We start from the raw sequence: 23,367 nt of genomic DNA on the forward strand, positions 1-23,367 counted from the left end.
TTGGGTAAAGGCAGCATCAGCCTGTCCTTTCTGGGTGTCAGCTGAACAAAACTTTATCACAAGAGGACTGCTGGGCACAAGGTGGATGAATGTGGTATTTTTTCTAACACTAGATTTTAAGGCCACATCTAGATCTTAATTTTACTTTTGTCCACAGAAAAGTGTTTCTTTGGTCAGTTAAATCTCTGAATTGGAGAAAACTCTGGCTGTTCTTTAATTTCATAACTTTTTTTTGGTTAGCTTTAGGAACTTTTCAGTAGGCTACATATCAAAGCCACTTACCACAACTGTCTCTACCTTCAATACTCATCATCTCACTATGTAGTTGTGCAATAAAATGTCCCACAACACTTCATATAGTAGTGCTTATCCCAGTGTTTGTTCAGCATCATAAACCTACGCAGCAGGAGCCCCTCATATCCCATGTATCCCCATGTCTCACAACTTCATCAAACACATTTTTATCTGAATATGCAGATGTTGTTGGTCATAGATAACAGAAGTCTAGCTACAGAACTAACCTGAAACCTGTCAGTAGATACTAAGCAATGGTAGATTTACTGTGAAGGATGCATTTCATATCTCAGAATGTGGATACATGATTACTTTTTTGTTCTGGTTTGGGTTTTGTTTGTCTTATTACTGTTGCCTAAAATAATGCTTGGGTTTGTTGTGAGGTGAATTGGTGTTTGCTGTTTTTCTAATTCCCAGTATATTTTCTGGGAAATGGTATAACATTATATGGACTATAATAAGGAATTATTTTTCCTTAAGAATATAGGGAATATATTCTTAATATATAGAATATAACAAATGGGAATTTCTTAAGGAATTTCTGTTCATCTCTGGCTGTATCTCAAGTTTAGAGTGCTATTTGTTCTTTTTCAGGTGTCATGCCTTTGACGACCAAAGAGGATTTTGTTGAGTGACAGACTGGGTGGTACATGTGTGACAGACGGCTGAGAGGCATTTTCACAGCCTGTGGAAATCCACAGTTCAAACCTAATTATGGGGAAAGGCCAATCTGGCAGTGTTGCTTGTTTTCTCTTTGCAAATTCCTTGGAAATAGTATACTGTTACTTTGTAATAAGAGAAAATGATTTATGAAATTCCATGGTGGTGTCTTGCAAAGGAGAGTATCATATTAGTTTCAATCTAGTATTTTTTTGTATTGGTGCGCACTCCGTGTATGACTCAAGAAAGTGTGGGGAGGAGAAAGGCATGGTGTATTTTAAAAAAACCTGATTTTTAATTTTTTTTAATTGAGTTGGTTTTGTGGCTTTTTCTGGGGGTGTGTACATGAAAGGAGTTTTATGTTGTCCTGGGGAGACTTTGCCTAGCTGAGAAAATCAGAGAAGAGGTTCAGATTTTCTTCTGGAGAAGGAACTAATTTTGTGATTTATTTTTGTGTTTTGCTTCTCTTGTCTGCATCTCTTAGCATGAGATGTACTTATGCTTTTACATGTGCTTATGTAAAAGCAGGTGTGGATAAAAGCGTTTGTAAGGCACTATGGGAAATGGAGATTCTGAGCTGTGTTTAAAGGATGTGTTCATGTTTGGGTACTTTGTCTTTGGCATATAATAATAACTGCATGTTCATTTTTATATAAACGCAAAAGAAAACTAAAAAGGGAGTGTTGAGAGCATCTAAGAGAGTTATTCTGCTGTACTGTTTGTACAGTGACCTTTGAACTAGGAGGAGAAATACCAATCTTTTGAGTACTCCTGACAGCTCAGTCATTCAGAATGGGCAGGTATGTATGTGCAGTTCGATTTGGTGATCCTGGGTGTATTATGATCAATGCCTGTTAAGTTTTACTTCCATCAGAGGTGGTACTCCTTGCAGAAACACTGTAGACTCTGTTGTTTCAGTTGCTTACATTGAGCGTGGATGTGTCAGCATACTGCGGAATTGTACAGTGGCTTTTTATTTATGACTTAAAACACTTTTTTTGTTTCCTTTTGACCTTCAGCTGAAGATGCTTCTTATTGAACTGACAACAAAAATGTGCAGATTGAGTACAAATGTGCATGAAGTAGAGGTGGGAGGAAAACCATGAGATGCTAAATCCAGACTTGTTTTATTCTGCTGTGTAGGATGCGTGGTATTAAAGTGATTGCTTTTGAGGGTGAGCAGACTGGAGGGAAAAGACATAAAAGTAGCAGCCCTGGGAAGGAGCTGGTCCTGGTAATTGGGAACCTAAGGCCAAATATGATCTGCCTGTTTGGTCTGTAAGGGAATGAGTTAGCATGTGATATCGTTTGCCATTCAGAAAATGAGAATGTACCAAGCTGCTTACACAAGCCCTGGGATCAGACTAACTATATGGCCAGCTCCCTTGAGCACGAGATACATGGTTTGAGGAAATAGAGTTAGGATCTTGTTCTGTATTTTTTTTTTCATAGTTCAAGCACTGAGCTTTGTGCTACTATGTAGTAACCTACATATTACAGAGTTCCTATGTGCCAAAGGTGTGGTATGGTTTTATTGCCCCTAGTGTTTGAGCTCTTGGTAAGACTCACTTGTACTTCCTTTATGTCTTTTTTTCCTGTTTCTGCATGGCAGGTGAGTTTTAAGAAAGGTTTTGGTTTTTCTTGGCTTTTTTCTCCTCTCTAGATCCACCAGGGTCAGAAGTGCACATAGTACTGCTAGAAGATTCACCACCTTAATCCACAAGCTGATGATGTAACCTTTTAACCAAGGGGCATAACCTATTTTATTAATAAACAGTGATGATAACATTAGTTCAAGTTCAGTCTTACTTCAAGCAAACTCTTCATCTGAGTAAAGGATAGTGATGTGTTAGTCCACTTGTTCCCTTTGGATGACTTTTATTTGAACCAGGTAGATGAATCAAACAAATCATCAAACAAATGCAGTTGCTATGGTAGGCAGCCTGGGAGGTTAGCCAGCTCTTCAGAGTCTTACTCCAGTGGAGTAAAAATACAAGTAACTCAATACTGCGTGCTGTTATGCATGTCCAGTCAAGTGTGTTATGTTGTGTATTACTTCCAAGCTCATCCTGATTTTGAGGTCTTCAGACTTCCACAGTATGTGGTGAGCAGTTTTTCTTTTTTCTCTTAACTAGTATGGATAGTTGTGGTAAACTGACTGCTGCTTCCTCGGTGAAAGCTTATCTTTGTCGTGCCAAGAGATGCCAAGAGACCTGTTGTCAACTACCTCTGTATGTACTGCATAGAGAACCTATTTTAAGACTTCTGCTGTTGTGTTCAGGCTTTGTAAATATATTGTTCAGCAGTTCTGCTGCTCTTAGTGCAGCAAGCACTGATAGACCAATGTGTGTGAATGGTTAAAAGAATGGAGGCACAGCAGAGACCCAGTTTAAAAGATGAAAAATTCCTATTTGATCTGTATCTTGACTTTGTGCTCATGATCAATGGCCTTTTAAGAGTTTTATTGTCAGTGTTCTCCCTTTGCATGTTACCTTTGGATGTTGTAAACTGCTCATACTCTTACTAGTACTTTGTAATTGAAGTCTGTCTGGAAGAAGAGATTATAACTGGGTGTTTTTATGTTGGAAACTCTTCAAGACGGAAATCCTTACTACTTGTACAAAATCACAGGATATTTTTATCAAGACTGGGCCCCTTGGCAGAGTCACAGTAGATTCAGTATTTAATTGCAGCTTCCCGTTGATTCTTAAACCTTCTGTGTTTCAGTAGCACTTGCCTTATTAGTTTGCTTTCCACTTTGAACTTTGGAGTTTGAGGAAAGCAGAAGACTTCCTAGTTTAACATAAAGCATGTTGTGTTGCCATGCTTTCAAGATGGAGTTTCCCCTTTTTCTAAATTCGTATTCATTTGTTGAAGTGGTGGGTATTTTTTGACCTTATAAAATGTAAGGAGCTAAAATACTTGGGAAAGGTGCAGCAGAAGGCAGAAGAGCTATTACAGAAGCCTATTTAGATTCTCTACCCATTGTAAAATGTTGAAGTGTGTTTGAAGTCTAGTTTCTCCTGGTAATGTTTTGCAACTGCTTGTAAGAGCAGTCTTACTGTAGTGGGTTTTTTATTTTGTAGGTACACACACTAGCCTGTAGTGAATGCTGTATGTAGGTGTGTGCAAGGAATGTGATTTTAATCTAATTTTTACAATGCATGGCAAGTGCACTTTTGGGCCATTTTCCCTAATAGGACAGAGACAGCTGTTTCTTGTATGTTTTGTAATATAATGCAAAAGAGCATCCATGCAAATACTGTTACTAAAAATATTTCCTTAAATATTCTTAAGAACTGACAGCTTTTAGAATTTCTAGGTTTTTTTGATCGGTAATATGAATACTAGAATGAAACTAATGTTTTTATTCTAGTGAAACTGAATAATCTGATGAGAATCTTTCCCAAAACACTCGTGTCTCTTCTTAAATATGGATGAAATTGGCATGACTCGCAGGAACACCTTTTGACATTCAGGTCTGTTCTTACCAGCATTTAAGTAGGCAGGAGTAGATTTTAACCTTTCTAGGAAGGGTGATACAGCTAAACAGAGGAGAGGGATTATTTTGTTGTCATTTCTTGGGCTTTTTATTTTTTGTTGAGTAGTGGACAACTCCGGTAGGTCATACCCTTTTACCTAAAATCATGAAGACTTATTTTTAGTGCTGATAGAAAAGTGTCTAAAGTGTATATTGCAAATATGATTGTTTTAATTCTTTTGGAGGAAGGCTTTGTCAAAAAAAGTGAACAACATGAAATTGTTGGTTATGTCATCAGTCGTTACATCACTTGCAAACAGAATTAATTAAAATTATATTGTCTGGAAAAATTATCAACAAAAGCACTTTAAACTGAGCCAGTTGAAAAAGTGACTAGATGTTAAGGAAATGTTCAGCCATTTATAGAGTTCTCTAATCCTCGCGGCACATTGAAGAGCACATTGTGCTCTTCAAAACTGAGGGGGCCAAGGACTATTCAAGCTATAATGGAGGACTCAATTAGAAATGCAAAAACCATTTCCAAAGCACACAAAGATGATCTGTGGTGAAGGAATTGCTGTATGATTTGATGTCTTAATATCAGAGCAGAGGGATTTAGCCTACTGGTTCGAAGTGGTTTCTACCTGAATTGGAGAAATACGGAGGTGGAAGGCTGTGCAAAACTTCTTGTCTGTTTTGAGCATTGAATAATTGCAGACAGGAAAATAAAGGCAGGATTATTTTATTTAGGAAATTTGAAATACTGAGTTCTGGAATAACATTTTGTGTAGTAACTTGTTTGTTTGATATTTTTCTGGCATTTTAAGGTTTAGGAGTTCTGAGAGACAATATTTTGGAATTATTCTCACAATATTTACACAGTATGTCACTGGATGAAGTCACACCTTGATCCTAGATGTAGAAAAATTACAGATCTGTTAGCTGACATTGAAAATACTTGGGTTGTAAATATACTGAAAATTTGGTTTTGAGATCATATAGAAGAAGGCTGGGCTAAAGGCCGATTTCTGATAATGCTTCTAGTGTTGTTTCTTACTCTGGCAGCAGTTCATTATTCAGCTAATGTATCTGTTTTAAGAGGGGAAAAAATCTGATGGAAAGCATTAGGTTATCTGCTTACAGAACACATCCCTGTAAGGTGGATTTTGGAAATGTTGCTACTTCTGTTTTCGAATTAGTCTGCTTATGGCATAGTGGATGAGGAGGAGAAAAGTACTTTGCAGGGAAGAACATTGTTGCATCTGCGGAAGCTGCTAACTTGGAGGTGTATGTTGTAATGCAGAGTCTCTGAATCCTTTGAGTGAATGGTATTTGATGCTTTGTGTCGTCACACTGAGAAATGAGGTGCTTACAGGTTAATTTGGATCATTGTTTCTGCAGCTGAGGCTTTACAGATCCTTAAAGTTGCATTGGAATTTTGCTTTTTCATCTATAAAATCAAATTATCTGTACATTCAGAAAGATTATGGCGTTACAATGGTTCTGTTAAAATGTCATCTTAAAATGTTAGGAGGAACGTAGAGCTGCAGAAGGGTTCAGAGGTGACTTCTGTAGCAGGGAGGAAGAGGACTCTCAAATGTGGAAGAGTGAGGGAAGAAGTGAATGCATGAATATTATGGAAGTGCTGAATAGTCCTATTACTTTCCTCTGGTACAAGCATAGGTGTTTTAACTTTGTAGCATAACTAGATGGTAAGTTGTTCTTTGAACTCCTTTAAATGTGAGCTTGATAGATTTTCAAGGCTGGCAATTGTTGCATGGTAGAGGTCTCAAACCCTTTTTGAGGAGGAGCCTTGGAAGTATATTTTCAGATAAAAATCTTATATTAATAATTCTTAATTTAATGTTTAGTTTGGTAAAATAAGAATTTATCACTCTTTTATAAGTATAGTTACATATTCTAAGAACTGTCAAGAAAGCTTTTGAAACCAAGAATGCTGATGTAATATATTGAAATACCTTAGGCATGTTGGAGTAGATGAAAACTTTACATCTGTGACTGGAGTATGTAGGAGGATTTGGTAAGAGATTATGTTCTGGACAAAAGAAAGAAGGGTGTATTCAAAAGAGGAGTTACTGAAGGAGTTAAGGAGTGGCCTTATTAACTCAAGTGAACTGAGGTTAAGTGGTAAATAAATGCAGGTTGATTATCAGTTGTAATTGCATATGCAGCTGATAAATTGCTGCAATTGCATTTTGCATACTTGCCTCTTAAGGCACCAGTCTTGCTAAACAAAATAGCATCCTATAAAAAAATGTACTTCAGGTTTTGGATAACTATAACAATCACTAACTTCAGAGGGATTTCATGGAAATCCTATTGTGTGAGTTAAAATAAGGAGTTTTAAAGATTGTTACATTTTTGTGATAGGTAATTTTGAGGAGGTGGTTGGTATTCTTGGTCATTGTAACCTTTATGTATTTGTGAAGGAGAGGCAAACGTTGACATCTCATCTGACTTGCTTAATAAATTCAAGGTGTTAATTTATGTAAACATGGAGGTGCCCAAATGTAAGATTGATTTTTACACTGGGATTGTGATGCTGGAAAAGTGTAACCACCACAATAACTTTCACTTAATTGCTGGACTGCCCTAGTATATCTAGAATTTCAGGTGACAGTTTTCAATTTGTCTCTTTGCAGGCATGGCAGTGTTGCATGTGTTTGCTTCATGACTTTCGTCAGTGCTAAAATATGTTAGTCGGGTATACTGAAACATATACACCCCTGTGTCTTGTGTTTGTACTCCCCTTCCAATCTAAAACCACTACTCAATCAAGAGTTCATGTATGCTCAAAAAGATTGACCCTGGAGTTTGTAATTATCCTTGTCTGGATAACTAACGATCAAACTAGGTGTTTACTCCCATTTTAGGTTTTTTAGATTGAACATTTAGTGTGCTGGGTGTATTTGATTGAGTTAAATAATGAAATACTTAAAACTTTTTGGTTGGTAGCTTGATAATCCAGTAAGCAATGGCTGTGAATTTGGACCTGTAGAATGAAACTCAAGGGCTGTAGGGCTTGGTTTGCAAGAGTCTTCAACGTGTGCTTCTATCAGCTTTAATTAATCTTATATCTGAATACAGTAATTGGATGCCTGTGAAAACCAGTCCCTGTGTTTGGGTGGAGTTTTTTTTCCATTTGCTGTATCAGAAGAAGCCAAAGAAGGGCTTTCTGGGTAGGTAACATGCTTAATTTTTTTTCTGAGTTCAGGCACACAGACAAACTTGTTTGCAAAGTTGCAGAGCACCACACGCTCTTCATTTAGAAAGCATTTTCATTGTCCCACTGTTTTATACATCATTTGTTGGTTGTAACCATAGGAATGTGAATCTTATCATTGCTGTGTGTAGAGCAAAGACAGGGTAATGATTTCTACTTCAAACTTCCTTTCAAAACTAAGATTTTATCTGCTGACAAGAGTGCTACTGAAGTTCATGCAGTTAATAAAAATCATATTCTTTCACAAATAATTAGGTTTGTTCTTAGAATTTTTTTTGTTAGTTTCTTACCTATATTCACTTGCACGTGACTAAGGTTGGGAGCCCCGTTTTATAAGTTGGTCCTTAGTTTCTTTTGTATCCTCTGTTTCTCCTAAAGGAGAAGTCTTGCCATGAGTTTGATCTAACGTGTCAACCTTTATATAGCTCTTGTAATTTCCATTTATAACTAAATTAATGGATCAGTTTAAGCATGTGGTTCAGAAATCAAGATCTTGTCAATCAGTCTACTCTTAGGTGGGCAAACTCTTGATGTTTTGTGGATACATGTATGCATGAGAGTGCATGAGCTCTCAGTGTGTTGTCTCTTGTTAAAAAGAAAATATGGAGTTGTAGAATTTCATTGTATGTATTAATGGTTAGTAAGAAAGTGGTTTTCCTTTTTTCAGTTGTCCACTAAAATGTAAAATCTTCAAATTATTTCAAAACAATTTAGTTAGTTAAAGCAAGAGTTCGGCAAATGGCAAGCACAGCTTCGTTTGTAAGGAAGTAGCTGTGAAATTTGTTGACATACAGAATTCTGGTTTAACCTAAATGCTACGACACTGCATTGTTAAATGCAGAGTTAGGGTAAAGGTTAATAGATGTCTCTTTGTTATTTGTCTTATTATGGACCTTGTTTTTATCTCAACTATTACAGTTTTGTCATAAAGCTATAATGTTGATATATCTTTTTAGTATTTTCAGACCCTTGGAGTAAATTAATTTTCTTTTTTTTTTTTTGACAGTCAAGGATCCCTTTAGTGAAGAACTCCAAAAAATACAAGTAAGTAAAACCACTTAACATTGAGATTTTAATCTGTTACATGATTGTATAAAAACAATATAGATCTATTCAGAAGGATGCAGTTTTAGTATAACTTGCAGGAAATAAATGCAGTTCTTGTAGCTGATGTTTTAATTTTCTTTTTTGTTGTGGGTACTATAAATAGGATTGCAAGATTTGGCTGAGGCATACTGGTTGCTTCATATACAATGAAAATAATACATAATTTGTGTTGTAAAGAGTGTTGTAAATTTTGAGATTAAATGTAACAGTTTTTCACTTACTGTTACCATTTGTTACCATTTACTTCTCAACCTTGAAAGCACTGCTGGCAAGAGATAATTTACCTGAAACACCAGGATCTTTGTGCTATGGAAGAGCAAGGGTTAAAGTCCTTCAAAATGAATTTTAAAATTTGTCTTTTTCACTTTGATTCCATTCTGTTACTTGTTCCTATATTCACTTTTTTTGTCTGAAGTATCAGTCTAACCATTTTTGAGATGTCACCGTTGAAGCTATCTGTGTTATTCATAGTTGTGCAGCATGCATTCAGGTGGATCTCTCTTCTGACTTGAATTGTAAACATAGTGATCTGCTTTTGCTAGGCATATATAAGCAAGTATTACAGGATAATTGTGGAGGATTTGAGGGGGCACTTTTTTTTGGTTTACTGTCTGGGATTGGGATTTTTTTGTTTGGTGGATTGGTGGGTTTTTGTGTCTAGGATTGAACTCTCTGAAAGTGAATAACTGGGTATTAAGCAGGTGGCCTTGGCTGGTTTCTTGGATAGAAAATGTTTGTGAATCTCTTGAACAAATTAAATTTATTTAGGCAGATTCTGGGGATTCTTTCAAAATTACTTTACTATTGTGGAGAGAACGTATTTTGTGCACTGGACTCAGCCTGAGAATCTGTTCTATGTGTTACTTTCTCCTGTTTCTACTGCACTGTTGATAGTAATCCTATTGCATGCTTGAGTGTTAGCTACAAAGGTTATACTGGCCAGTTCCTTTTTTCACATGGTCCAACCGTTAATTAGGAGAAAAAAAATTGGTCACAGTAATATTTCTCACGTTTATCTTACTGTAGCTATTACTGAAGTCATGGGTGTACCTACTGGAAATAAATGGAACTTGAAGTACTCCTGGTGGTTTGTATATGTGCTGAAGGATTGATTCTCCTCTTCTGCCATTCACAGTGTTTTCTAGCCAGGAAGTGAGTTAATAAGATTGGTTAGTTTCCTGAGGAGTATCAACTACATCATCTTAATGGTTTTATAGTACCAGAACAGGGAGAGATGATGCTGGTAATTGTTGATGGCCCTGTTGGGAAATAACTTGTCCATTTTGAAAGAAGTATTTTGCTTTTCTGGTAGCAATTTTCTTAGAGAAAAGAATTGGACTATTCACATTTTAAAATTATGTCAATAGTACTGGTGCATCAGGGAATTAAGCCTAATATAGTTAGGTTTTTTTACAAAATTAGTATAATCAGCATATGCACTAACTGGAAAATTGCTTTTTTTAGTATTTTTTTGAATGAAGGCTCTGGTCTTAGCCATTTGTTAAAACTTCAACGTTCCAGAATAGCCTTTAGTGTATGTAATTGTCTGTGTATGTAATTGCATGTTCTTTGTCTTTGTTTTGACTAATACTTCTAATATTAAATGGTCCTGGTTTTATTTAAATAAAATTGCTTATTATCTTGAAAAGTTTAACTCCCCTGTAAGTAGCAATTATGTAACATCTCATATTCATGTTTGTTTTGGGAATTAGGCCTTTTTGTATTATGGTGTATGCAGGAAGTATCAACAAAATAGTCTACAGCTTTCTGGCCTGCTTTGTTTTGGCTTTTTGTTTGGTGAGGGTTGTTTGTTTGGTTGTTTCTTTAATTAAATCACTATCATTTGAAGGTAGGCAAAAAAAAAATCTTCCTTTTCTCTGAATTTTATATCGGAGTATGAACAGATGGTAGCGTGGCTTGTATAAAATGTCAGTGCACATTTATAAAGAATAAAACTTATCCATAGTAGCTATTAAAAAATCACCCCAAACAAAGCAGACTTCTTCTGAGTCATTTCACTAATCTCTCAGTAGTGTCAGAGTACTACTGAGAGTCTGTTGGTTTTAACTGGCAGATCTGTCAGAGTCCAAGCTGCAATCTAGTTTACCTTCAGTCAAAATTTGAAAATTCAATGTAGTGAATACTTGGATTCAAAATCTATTGCCTGTATCACTGTTGGTATGTGAGATATTACAGCTTTCAACAGGGTATGTGTAAACTCTGGGTTTTTTCCTCATGATATATAAAGATATTTGGGATAAATGGAGAAAAGGACATCTGTACTACTGCTTGCTTTAACATAAATGTTTTTCTCATTCTAGGAATATGAAATAAGTCTCATGATGAAGAGCTTGTATGCACTTCATGATAAATTGGCACAAGTAGCAGGTAACAGTTAAAAATATTGTGATGTAACATTATGGCAACAACTACAAAAAAGTCCCTGCTCAGATAGTGATAACTGGGTCCCTGATAGCCATTTAGAGTTCGGTGTTGGGTAACTTGAAACCCTGTATCTAGTTCACTTATACTTTTTTGCCACCAGTGTAGCACCTTTTCTTGCAATGTTTGCTAACATGATAGGGTCTTGAATACTGTGATCCTGTGTGCTTTTTTGACCCAAAGTCTTAATACTTTACTAATCTTATTTTTTTAAAAGGGTTAAATCAAATTTGCTATATGTGTGGGTTTCTGAAAGGTTGTTAATTCACTGTGGTGAAAATCAAAATATTTTGCAACCGTGATAAAATGGTTGCCAATAAAGTGAACAGTAGTGGTTGAACAAGATTGCCTTGTTACACAAAATGTCCAACTTAGCCATATGAGTTATATAGTAATGAATAGTGCTGCACATAGTAACATGTCAGAGTTGGTGTTTAGGGATAGTATTATTGGATACTCAAAGTAAAAAGTAGGCTGGTTTTATCTAGAGTCATAAGGAACAGAGTTTTAAACTGCACATATACTTGCACATCACAGTCAGGAAATGGTGAAGTTAAGGCTGTGATTACAACTTTGGCATCTGGTGAATGAGAGCTACAGCTGAGTGTGTGTCATGACAATTAAACTATTTTTATCATCCTTGCATATTTAACCCATAATGTGTTCATGAGGTCTTACTGGTCTTTGTGCCAACTATTTGTTTTGCATCAGAAAGTTTTACCAAAAAGGCTTTTCTGTTGTCAGGTACTACCGACATTTTGCAAACATGAAAAAATGTGGAAACAGCTCTGTGTCAGATGTGAAGCTGACAATATAATATGTCAAGGCAGTATAAGAAATATGTGAGAAATTTGAGCAGCTCTGTAATACCCTTTAAATTGCAACAGTAATCTATCTTCCTGCAGAAACATTTTGTTACCACAGCATTTACAGTGTCTATGGTGAATTAAGTAGGTTTGGACAAACCTCACACATTTTGGTTTGTTTACATCAGAGAATCACAGAATGGGTCAAGTTGGAAAGAATCACAGTGGGTCATTTGGGCCAACCTCCTTGCTCAAGCAGGGTCATCCCAGAACACATGGCATAGGATTGCATCCAAACAGTTCTTGAACGTCTCCAGCAAGGAAGATTCCACATGCTTTCTGGACAGTGTGGTCCAGTGCTCAGTCAGCCACACAGTAAAGAATTCTTCCTCGTGTTCAGGTGGAGCTTCCTACGCATCAGTCTCTGCCTATTGCCTCTTGTCCTGTTGCTGGATATCACCAAGAAGAGCCTGGATCCATGCTTCTGACATCCTTCCTTCAGATAATTATAGACATTGATGAGGTTCCCTCTCAGTTGTCTCTTCTTGTGGCTGAGCAGGTCCAGCTCCCTCCATCTTCCTCATAAGAGAGATGCTCCAGTCTCTTAATCTTGTCTTCTGGTTGTCTTCTGACATAGACCTTACTGTAGCTGAGCATTCAAAGTGATTGTTGCTTTTCCTTGCTTAGATCATTATCATGCTGCTTCCCTCTGTCTTTTGAAGAATGTAACAGCTTGCTGTTTGTTCAGTGTGTCATCTGGCCCTCCAGGGGCCACACAGTAAACAATGCACTTGCATGGATAAAAAGATTTAGCACATAATCTCTTTGTCCATGAAAGAAAGGGAGTTTTCTTTATTAGCTGGGTCTTACTGCCGTGCACATAGACATATATAAATCTTTACTTGTGTGCCTTTATGAGGAAGAATTTGTATGCTCCGAGACAGCTGCTTGCTTCACCAGGGCTCAAAGATGCATTATTCTCTATTAGTCTATTTCTGGCCAGCAGGATCTTCAAATGCTTCCTTTTGAAAAATACAACTATCCTTTCTGGTTAGGTAGTTCTCCAGATGGGAGCTGTAATGTGAGATTACCTGGTTGCTCAGCAGAATAGCTTTCATACAGTCTGAAGAAGGTCCTAAGCCATCTTAGACAGAAATTCTACTCATTGCAAAGTTTCTTAAGATGCAGGGGGAAGATGTCTGCCATACATTTTTGAATACCATATTAATGTAGACCTGGCACAATATCTGGAAACAGTTTAAAAGGCATAAAACATGGAAAGCTGCAAGGGAGATGCAGGATTTAAGAGTGTTGTTCTTGTGAACAGTGCAGTTCTTCAAAGAAGTTAAGGAATACAGATTTACTCAAAGTGGTGCCTTTCAGGTCTCTCTGCCACATACTTGGAAAAGTTTCTCTCATTTCATACTTGGCTATGAATCATTTGTTCATGTTATAACTATTAATATTAAAAAGGCAGGCTGGAAACTTGAAGTAGTCTGTTCTGTTAAGCTTTATTCAACATCTTGACTACCATAAAGATGGTTCCCTTAAAATTTGGTTTCTAGCTCTGTTTAATAAAACAGACTTAATATTTTTACTGCTCTAGTTTCTTACCTTGTCAACTTCAAGTGGAGAGCCAGTGATGTGGCTTTTATTTTAGAAGGTAGGTAAGTTTTTTGAGGAAGAAAATGTCAGAGTAACAGTTCCTTAATTTTGACTTAATATACCATGTTCCATCTGTAGATACCTATTCTGGACTGTGGCATTCCTATACATTGTCGATTTATTTAATTATCCAATATAAAAATAGGTTTCCTTTAATCCATCACTATTCTCAGAATTCCTAGTCTGCCAAACCTATAGTGAGTGATTTTTTTTCCTCACAGGAATCTCAGAACTGGATGAGCAGATAGTGCTTCTCCCTTGAGCTGAAATTTGTGTTCCCATGTTCTTGTCCTGAATGGTTTAGCCGTTCTTCAAAACAGCAACTTTTTCTAAACAGTATATATTTCAGCACCCAACACTTTCTGCTAAACCAAAATACCTGTTTTTTTTTTTTTTTAAAAAATAGAATTAGTTCATTGGAGAGACCTCAATAGATCACATCCATTTTCAGTCAGACTTGCAAACTGAATGCATCTAACCACTGTATTCACAAGAAGCAGCCAGCTACCCATGGGTATGACCCCTTTAAAATCCTTTAAAGGATTTTTTAGATAGCTGTTTCTTTTGCCTGGCATTCTTCAGTGTGACAGTCAGATTTAGACAATTTCCTTCTTTTCACAGGTCCTTGAGATGCAGGGATGAATTAGGCTTTCATATGTAACAAGGCTTCCTGATAAATGCATGGGTGGAAGACAATCCTGGCAAAACACCTTATGTTACTTAAGATTAATTTCAAGTATCAGCTACTGTATCTGATGGCTGTCAAAGGCTATCTGTTCTGTCATTCTCCTTGATCTTTGGTTTTTCAGGTAATTAATATTGTGCTGTTTCCAACCAGTGATTGAACAGCTATTTAGCAAGTTCTGGTGTCCTGCAGTGTTATTGAGCTGTCGAATTTGCCTTTGGGAGAGAATGCATTCTTACTTGCTCTTGGTCTGCTTCTGCTTTTCATGAGCTCCCCACTTTAGTGTTCTCCTGCAAATAACCTGAAAACACGAGACATACTAAACAAATGTTTTGTATACTGCTTGCAGTTTGTATTGGTGGCCATATCACATCAAGTTAAAAGCTAGAGATCTGTGCTAAATCTACATCTTCCTTGAAATATTAGATTTCCACTGTGTTTTGCTACCAAATGAGAAAATTACTTCCAGTGTAAAGCAAGTACTTCAATTTTTTTTTATATTTCTGTAACCTTCATATGCTGCAGCTTATAAGTTAAATGCATAAATGAAAGTCAGTTTTAAATATTCTAGCCTGTGTGGGAAAGAAGAGCTGACTTGGTTTCTGTATTAGAAGCAATTGAGACACACTAAATATTTCTTTAGATCTGAATCTTTAGTTGCTTTTTGGTAGTATTTCTAGAAGAATTTAACTTCTTAAGTGGCTTGCTCAAATACACTAACATAAGCTAAAGTGTAGTTTTATGATCCTTGCTGGGATGTGCTACTTTTTGCCTTTCTACAAAAGCAAATAGAAAGGTTCTTTGATTGCTCTTGAAATCAGTGATTGGTGCCCAAGGAAAGTTGTAAGCTCAGAGGTCCATGCTTTCTGTAAGCTCACAGCAGGCATTATAACAAAGGGCAGTTTTTACAAATATCTCAGATGTATATAGCAGCAGACTTGTGTAAAGTTTTTTTACTGTGCTTCAGTTTTATTCCTGAATATAGGGCCTCAAATGGAACAGTTGGGAAACATTTTTGGCTCAGACTATGGAAAGTGGGTTTCCAGGCCAAGTGGTTAATGATTGCACCAAAGTTATTCAAAGTAAGCCTTCATTTGCAGAACTATTAGCTAATGCAGTGACTGAAATGGCATATAGGAATATCCTGCTATTGCAGTAAAACTGAAGGTTGTCTGACTTGTGAAATGCCTAACTTTCTGCAAGCTTTCAAATTCATGAGTTTCTCAGAAGAAGGCTGTTAAAGGGTTTGCAGCAAAATATGTGTTGGAACAAGAAACTGTGTCTCCAATAGCTTTTTCTACAAGACTGAAACTCCGTAACTCTAATTAGCTCACTTTTTTGGAGAGTGGGAGACAACATGAAAGTGATTTTTATTCCTCTCCCCCTTGCCCCAGTATTACTTGAGGGAAATTTGCACTGATGGGCCTTAGACATTGTCAGAGCCCAGGCAGCAAAGGTGTTTTTAACTGTTAGACTTGTTCAGAGGGAGTACTGTTTGGAAAAAAATTTCAGCAGCAGGATTGAGAGGAAACTGCTGGTTTCTGAAGAGGGGACCAGAAGCTGTTAAGTCAGTGTGCTGGCTGGGTGCTGCCTAAATGTCATTCTTGGAAGAAGGCAAATAAGATTAGCGTTTAAAACTGCTGAAGTAATCCAGTAGTCCCCTATCTAAGGAGGCTTTTGTCCTGTTGTAAAAGGTAATGCTGTGTTCTCAAAAGGTGAAAAATCTTAACACGAACCCTGAAACTTCTTTTTAAGAATTCATATTTTTCACAATCTGTCTCCTGCTTGTGTGTTTGATTTCCTTTCTTGTCGGTGTATTAACCTCATCCTTTTAATTCTCTCTGATTTATTTCATAACAGGGCTTTTCTTCTTATCTAGATAATTAAAAAACAACCAAAGAAAAGCTTTTTAGCAGAAGGTTCTCATCCCCCTTCTCTCACAAGCTGTTTGGTTCAAAGCATGATTGACATACTTTCTCTATAGTACAAAGACCCCAGAAAGACTTCAGGTCTTACCAAACAAGAGAAAAGAGACTTAAATGTAGGAATACCTGTCAGACTTGCTCATATCATACAACTTAATATCAGATGTAAGTTGTACATATGGCTTTTACAGAGATATGTTTTGGGTTTGTTGTATTTATTTCATCAGTTCTAGATTTAAAACAGTATGTTTACCCCAGAGACTATATGAGTATGATGTATAGTTATTCCAAGTCTGCTAATCTTGAAACATGAAATCACTGATGATAACACATGTAAATTTACAGGCTGTACAGTTTATGCTCTACAAAAACAAAGTCTGCCTAAATTATATACAAGAATTCAGGTGCTGAGTTCTAAAACTAGAGTAGACTTTTATGAAAGTAGTGTCAATTTTCAGCAGTGATCTGTCTAGTATTGCCATTACAGTAGATTCAGGCACTTTGAAACTCTTAGACATTGCATGCTAATTTTCAAGTGAAACAGCTTGTAAAGTTTTCTGCTGAGCACCTGATTGAAAATACATGCATGCACACAGGCTTAGTTCCAGCAGCACTTCTAGGCCAGTTAGCATATGAACACTCTTAAAAACACTGTTCCTATTTCTCTATATCCCAACAGTAAGAGCATCTCTGTTACACTAATGTGCTTGCTAGGTCAAATTCTCTTAAATATTTTGAAGTGTACTGAACAAAACTTCAGCATTCTGAGAAGGACTTCGGCTTCATAGAAACATGTATTTCTTTGGAACTCCTACTGAATGAGGCATGAAGGTGCTTCTCCATAACTTGCTAGTGTTTCCTAACTTTTGATCACATTGCCTTGAATATAACTGTTTGTGTAGGCAACTAATACTTGAAACTGCTCTTTTTAAAGTATATCCCAATATTAGTGAAGATTTATGTTATATAGAAGCACAAGTATCTTAAATCTTCTTAGCCTTGCTATAGTTTTGGGACTAGTACAACTTGGCATAGATTCAAGAAGGTAAGGCAGGCATAACACTGGGCCAATGAAAGACTGGGTTTGTTGTTTTGTATTTTATTGTTTTGGCGCAGTAAAAGGATAGTTAGAGGTGCCAAGATTTAGGGCTTTTTAAGAAATATCAGGGAAAACAAGTGACTTGTCACTGCTGACAGTTCTTCAGAAATTATATGGCCTAGTGGTAGTTGAAAAGCTGGTCTTAGACCTTTCCCTTTTCTGTATGGCTTTGTGTTGATACGACAGTCACTACTTCCACTTTATTGTTGTTGTTGTTGTTGCATGAACCATGTACCTTTAGTTTAGCAGGTAAAACCAGGGAGATGATGGCACATTGCTCTGAGAACCTACTATGCATATAAATACCTTATTTCCTGGCTACTTCTGCACATATTCCAAAACCACTAGGAGATGGTAAAAGCACCCAATTCAAGCCATAGTGGATTTTGTACGTGTTCAGGAAAGCAATGAGTTACAAGAATAACTTAGGCCAATCTAAAGCACAGTAACTTCATAGTGCCTGAAATACTATGGATGTATTGCAACTGGAACTTGGTCTCTATAAAAGATAATACAGGTTTCAGAGTTAAAGAAAAAATACCTGGAAACTGAGTTGGGGTACAGTAACTTCTATATGGTAATGTCCTTCTGATTGCTCTTCAAGCTACCTACTATTCTGCTTCTGGTGTAAATACTGAAATAAGCTTTCTGAGCCATACATGAGATTGTATTGCTGTGATTTGTACATATTATTAGCTCTGAAAATCATCGGGGGTTTTTAACTCCTTTTGAATGAGAAATTTGTGCAGTGATTTTTCCATATTTTTAGTGGAACCTATGAGGATTACTGTACTGCTGTTGATGCTTGTGTAAATTTTGTTAACCGTAGGCTGGTGTTTAGGTGATGTTACTTTACATAGTGCAGTAATAAATAGATCAAAATAAACGTCTTCATTTTTACCAGGGGAACATGAATGTGGCAGCTCTATTCAAAGAAACCTTACCGTCCAGGAGGCAGCTGCATATTTAAAAGTAAGCAAATGAGTTATTTTTCATTGATTGTATAGAAGATTTGTATTGGTTGTAATTTGTAAGGCCTGTTTTCATGCCTAATGTATTGATTAAAATTTTACTTAGTATTGAATGTTATTTGGAAATGATGGGAACTGATGACTTGAATACATGCTACATATGATTTTGATTTGGGGATGTGGTGAGCATTTGTGGAGTGGGAGGGTTAAAGAAACTGACTTAGTTGCAGTGGAAGTGTAGCAAGTAGTGCTTCAATGATGTACAGGGCTTTTTCCTCTTTCATTAAAACACCAGCAGATTATTTGGATTGGTGGAAATAATAAATTTATAATAAACTCAAATATCTAGAAGCTTCTCCAGAAATCACTGTATTGGTTTTTGAGACTTAGTAGAAAAGAAGACTGTTTTCCTTTCTTTGTGGAGAAAGGTTGATATGTCGATCTGTGCAAGCAGCCTGACAGGCAGCAGCTGTTTGGAGAGGTTATTCAATGATGCTTTAAATACAAGTGGTCAAAAAAAGGCCTTTTTGTTAATTTGATTGCTGTGCAGTATTATGAGATCCCACTCTGTCATTCCCCTGCCTCATTCCCCAAACAAAACATGACTCTTGCCTCATCTTGACAGCTGTGGGGTTTATTTTAGCCCACGTTGGTGTACCCTTCAGTGGAAAACTACTCGAAACTTTTAAGAGGCAGGGAGTGTAAGATTTCTTTGATTGGATGGGGAGGAGTTAAAGTCTGATGTATTTAATACACAAATGTGTAGAAATTTTGCATTTTGGTGGACTTGTATGTAGTAGACACAAAGGGGCAATGCTTTAGAGCATCCCAGAGAAGCTGCTAACACTGGTTTATGGTTTGGCAATAATAATCTGTATCTGTTAAAACCAGTGCATTGTGGAAAAAATTAAGCTGATGCCCTAGAGCTGATTGTCTTGCCTGTCTGTTACACTGAAAGAATGATAATAACTGTTTACTATTATCATAACTGTATTAGCTCTGCTAGGAAGCTCAAATTTAATGTGATTTTTTTTTGCTTTGTAGAAAGTCTTATTTAATCATACAGTTGCTTTGCAGAATTTCTGTGTTCAGTGATAAGATTTTCAATACTTTAATCTCAAAGGTGAAATGAAACCATTACTGTCTTTTCTGAAGTACTTATGCTTGAATTCTAAGCCAATGTGAGGTTCAGAGGAAAGATGAAATAAAACTTTTTGGGGACTATAATTTCAAATACAATAGTAACTTCTATTTTCATTTTTCTCTTTCTGCAAAAGAGCATGCAAGATGAGCTACAGAGAAAGCCTTAGCTTAGATAGCAGTGTATGTTGTCCTGTTAGAGTTGATATAAAATAATTTTATTTTTGTGTATGTAGTGATGTCAGTTCTCGATCTTCAAATACTGGATTTTTTTTTCAAAATGTCTGTTAAGACTGTATTTAGTTCTTTTTAAAAAACCCTATTTATTTAAAACTATTTTTAGTTATTTTTATATTTATATTCAAATTTCTTAAAATTGAACGGAGCATGGAATGGTTTTTATTATAGGAGGCATTTCCAGCGGAGTTCGGATCTAGCTGAAGTTTCACTCGGAGTAGATTTCCCGTGATCGCCGCCTAGTGGCTGAATAATTTTTTCTTGCACTAGGTTGGGGTTGAGAATAAAAGTGGCGAGTGTGGCTTGGCTTTTCAAATAGTCCTTAGTTTGAGGGATGCTGGTGAGTCTGAGAACTGCTTGTACCATAAATAGATTTAATAGATTATCCAGTGAACACCTACTCAAAATCTGAAGAATCAGGAATGAAACAATAAAGTTTTGATTACTAATCTGTGCAGTATTTCAGGATTTTTTGGCATAACTCCCTGGTTGTTTATGAAATTACTAATTAATATTGTATTTTGACAGACTTTAGATCCAGAATACGAAAGTGTACTTAATGCATCATTACAGTGGATCTTGAATAGCGGGGAAGATGTTGGTATAAAGTAAGTGGTATTTATTTCTTAACTTAGTTTCTTCTAAGAGAGTGTATCGTTTCTCATTATTACTGTATATTTTTGAATAGGTGTCTCAGCAATGATCCTAATGAGATGGATGTCACTGATGTGACAGATGTGAAGTATCTGGAATCCACTAGTCCAAACATGTCTTTCAGGTGTCGTTTTCGCCGTGCATTTGTTAATGTAACTCACAGATTATCAATATTGCTTTGGGGTAAGTTAATTAAAGCAGTCAACCCTTTTTTGTTGTAACTCATTTATCTAAGTGCATGGGGGAAAGCAAACTTAGAGAAAGTTTTAATTCAACCGTAAAACTTAAGAGTTTCTATCGGTGTCTTGGTTAAATTTGCGTTTGTTTTGCATTTCTCTTGCACCACTGTATTTCCACACTGGTTGTTATCATCTGCTTCTATAGTCAGCTGAACATACTCATTTTTTAGGAAATCTTTTTTCCCTGCCAGAGCAATCTTGTGGCTTTCAAAAGTTCCATGTTGAACTGATCAGAAAAAGCAGACTGCTCAGTAAAAAGATGATAGCTTTAATTTTGAGGATATTTCACTGTTGTTCCAGGAAGTTTAAAAGGTAAATGCAGAAAAGATGATCTGGGATACTGAGCTGTTTTTAAAACAATGAAATATTTTTCTAGAAGTAACTGCTCTTTCAAGTGAGAGAGTACAGTAAGTGTATTTCACTAGCTTTGGAATGTACAGTGCTTGTTTGGTAGTTCAGTCTACTGTAATCCTAAAAACTCTGCTAAATATCCAATGCTCTAATACTGTTTAAAGAGTATTATGCATGTTAATGCAGGTATAGCAATGGTTTGGGGAGTTTTACACTACATGAAATACCGTTGGGCAAAAGAAGAAGAAGAAACAAAGCAGATGTATGATATGGTGGTGAAAATCATAGGTATGGCTTGTTCAGTTGTGTCTGATCTATCTGCAGCAACTTTGCAAAAACTTTCAAAATGCTGGCATAATTTCATTTATGTTTCTTTCTGTTTACTAGTCATCATACTGTTAGAGTTCCTGGTCCAGTGTGATCCATGTGTTTTGTTTCCCTTTTTTTTTCATACCCCATCCTTTAAACCTAATCAAAGCTTTTGACTTAAAGCTTGTAATTTGTGAATTGCATCAACATGGCTATAAAGTTGCTATTGACTTGGTAGTATTTTGTCCTACTATTGAACACAAATATAAATGCAATGTTTGTTTACTAAAGTATGATGACAGTTTGCTTTCTGTATCTGTTTTTTCAGCTAACTTCAGTTAAAATATCTGCTCCAAAAATACGTGGTAGTTCTTCATACCATCCTTAATGGTTTGTCATAGAAAAAGCAGTTTTTTAATTAATTTGAGCACAAATTACATTGGTAAAATAGTATGCATAACTGAGCTCTGAAATCCCCTCTTTCTACTTGAAGCCACAGTGTTTGCAGTAGGTTGTGTTTGTAGTTTTTAAGCTTTTACTTAAGTTGTTCTATTACTTTCATTTATGGTAGTAACCATAAATACAGAGATGGTAGAGAAAACAGAACTGCTTGATTTCAACCTTTTTCGTCTGCAAAGTTTTGTTGAAGTGAAAGGAAGACACTTTATTTTCTAAGATGGCCATCTCGGCTAACACTTAAAAAGCACCAATCAGGAGTAACTGTAAAAACCTGTACTTCAGAGTTATCTGGGATACATAAATACACTGATTAACTTGCCTTAAGAATGGTTTGGAGAAAACAGTGTTTCAAAATTACAGAAAAACCTAACTATTGAAACTGGGAGGGGTGTTCAGCGTAGCTGTTAATTGCCAGAAGAGGCAATTTTCTTGATGTTTGCATGAGCTACATAGTTACCCGTTTGGTTTCTTTTTATGGTGTTCTCAGATGTTCTAAGAAGCCACAGCGAGGCATGTTCAGAAAATAAAGAGTTGCAGCCTTACATGCCAATTTTACATGTGCGTGATTCTCTAATACCACCACAGGACAGGTACGTTCTCACTAGAAGTACTGAAAGGAGGGAAAACCAGTAAAAATTAATTGGTCAATTAACTTAATTTCAGATAGGAATAACTTTAATTTCTTAATAGATTGCACAGTGTAATATTTTGGAGATTCCTATTGATACAGGTGGGAGGAAAAGCATTGGACTTCTCTTATATGGTGGATGTCAACTATGCAGGTTGTTGTAGTGCTAACTTTGTAATTCTTGCTTCAATCTTTAAGGAGGAAGATGAATAAAGTCTGGAACAGAGCAGTTGATTTTCTTGCAGCAAATGAATCCAGAGTTCGTACAGAGACACGAAGAGTAGGTGGAGCAGAGTTCTCAGTTTGGAAGTGGATGCAACCTTCCGCAGTGTGTGACAAAATTTTAGTAATACCATCAAAAGTGTGGCAAGGCCAAGGTATTGAAGATACATTTTGCAGATATAATTGTCTTAATTTCTGCATCTGACTACGAAATGCTGCTCTGTTGCTTGAACATGAAAGGCTTATTTTCTCTCATACATTTAAGGATTGTTATGAACTGTCAGTGCTATTTCTCTGTTGTCTTGTTCTGTGGACTTACTTTTTTGGTGCATTGTGTCTGCCTTGTTTTCAAGGAAAATGAGCTTTTCTGTTATAGATACTGCAGAAACATGCAGTGGGTATTTAGCCAAAGCGAGTTACTTCTTCCTTTTCGTGAATTAAAATAAAAAAAACAACTCTTTAGTTGGTCAAATTCTGACATGCCTTGCACTTACTAGAAGTAATGTAATTGATTGTTGCTGACAGCAGGGAAATTTTATCTTGCAGACTTAAGTTTTCTACTGTTGTCAGTAAGGTGCCTAAAGACAAAGTTAGGAGGAAGAGATGTTTATTTGAAAAGGGAAACTGCAGGGACAAAAGACTCCTCAATTAAGAGAATATGCATTTGGAGCATCTAGTAATGTTAGATATTCTGGCTCTGTCATAAACATCTTTTTATACTACATTTGTTTTTCAAACTCTGGTGTAAA

At 36.3% G+C, this 23,367-nt stretch overlaps 1 protein-coding gene across 3 annotated transcripts in view; it reads left to right on the forward strand.

Moving 5' to 3' along the window:
- The window catches only part of LEMD3 (LEM domain containing 3), a 42,438-nt gene that overhangs the window by 8,705 nt on the left and 10,366 nt on the right, over nt 1-23,367 (forward strand). For 2 of the 3 annotated variants that reach the window (XM_062491991.1, XM_062491993.1), the window contains exons 2-9: nt 8,686-8,723; nt 11,108-11,174; nt 18,313-18,380; nt 20,285-20,364; nt 20,445-20,593; nt 21,187-21,288; nt 22,256-22,358; nt 22,595-22,773. In XM_062491991.1, coding sequence (XP_062347975.1) covers nt 8,686-8,723; nt 11,108-11,174; nt 18,313-18,380; nt 20,285-20,364; nt 20,445-20,593; nt 21,187-21,288; nt 22,256-22,358; nt 22,595-22,773 — 786 coding nt within the window. The remainder of the gene's footprint in view (nt 1-8,685; nt 8,724-11,107; nt 11,175-18,312; nt 18,381-20,284; nt 20,365-20,444; nt 20,594-21,186; nt 21,289-22,255; nt 22,359-22,594; nt 22,774-23,367) is intronic. The other variant, XM_062491992.1, reaches the window with a different exon arrangement.

The sequence above is a fragment of the Cinclus cinclus genome, chromosome 4, assembly GCF_963662255.1.
Source record: "Cinclus cinclus chromosome 4, bCinCin1.1, whole genome shotgun sequence".
Taxonomy (NCBI): Eukaryota; Metazoa; Chordata; class Aves; order Passeriformes; family Cinclidae; genus Cinclus; species Cinclus cinclus.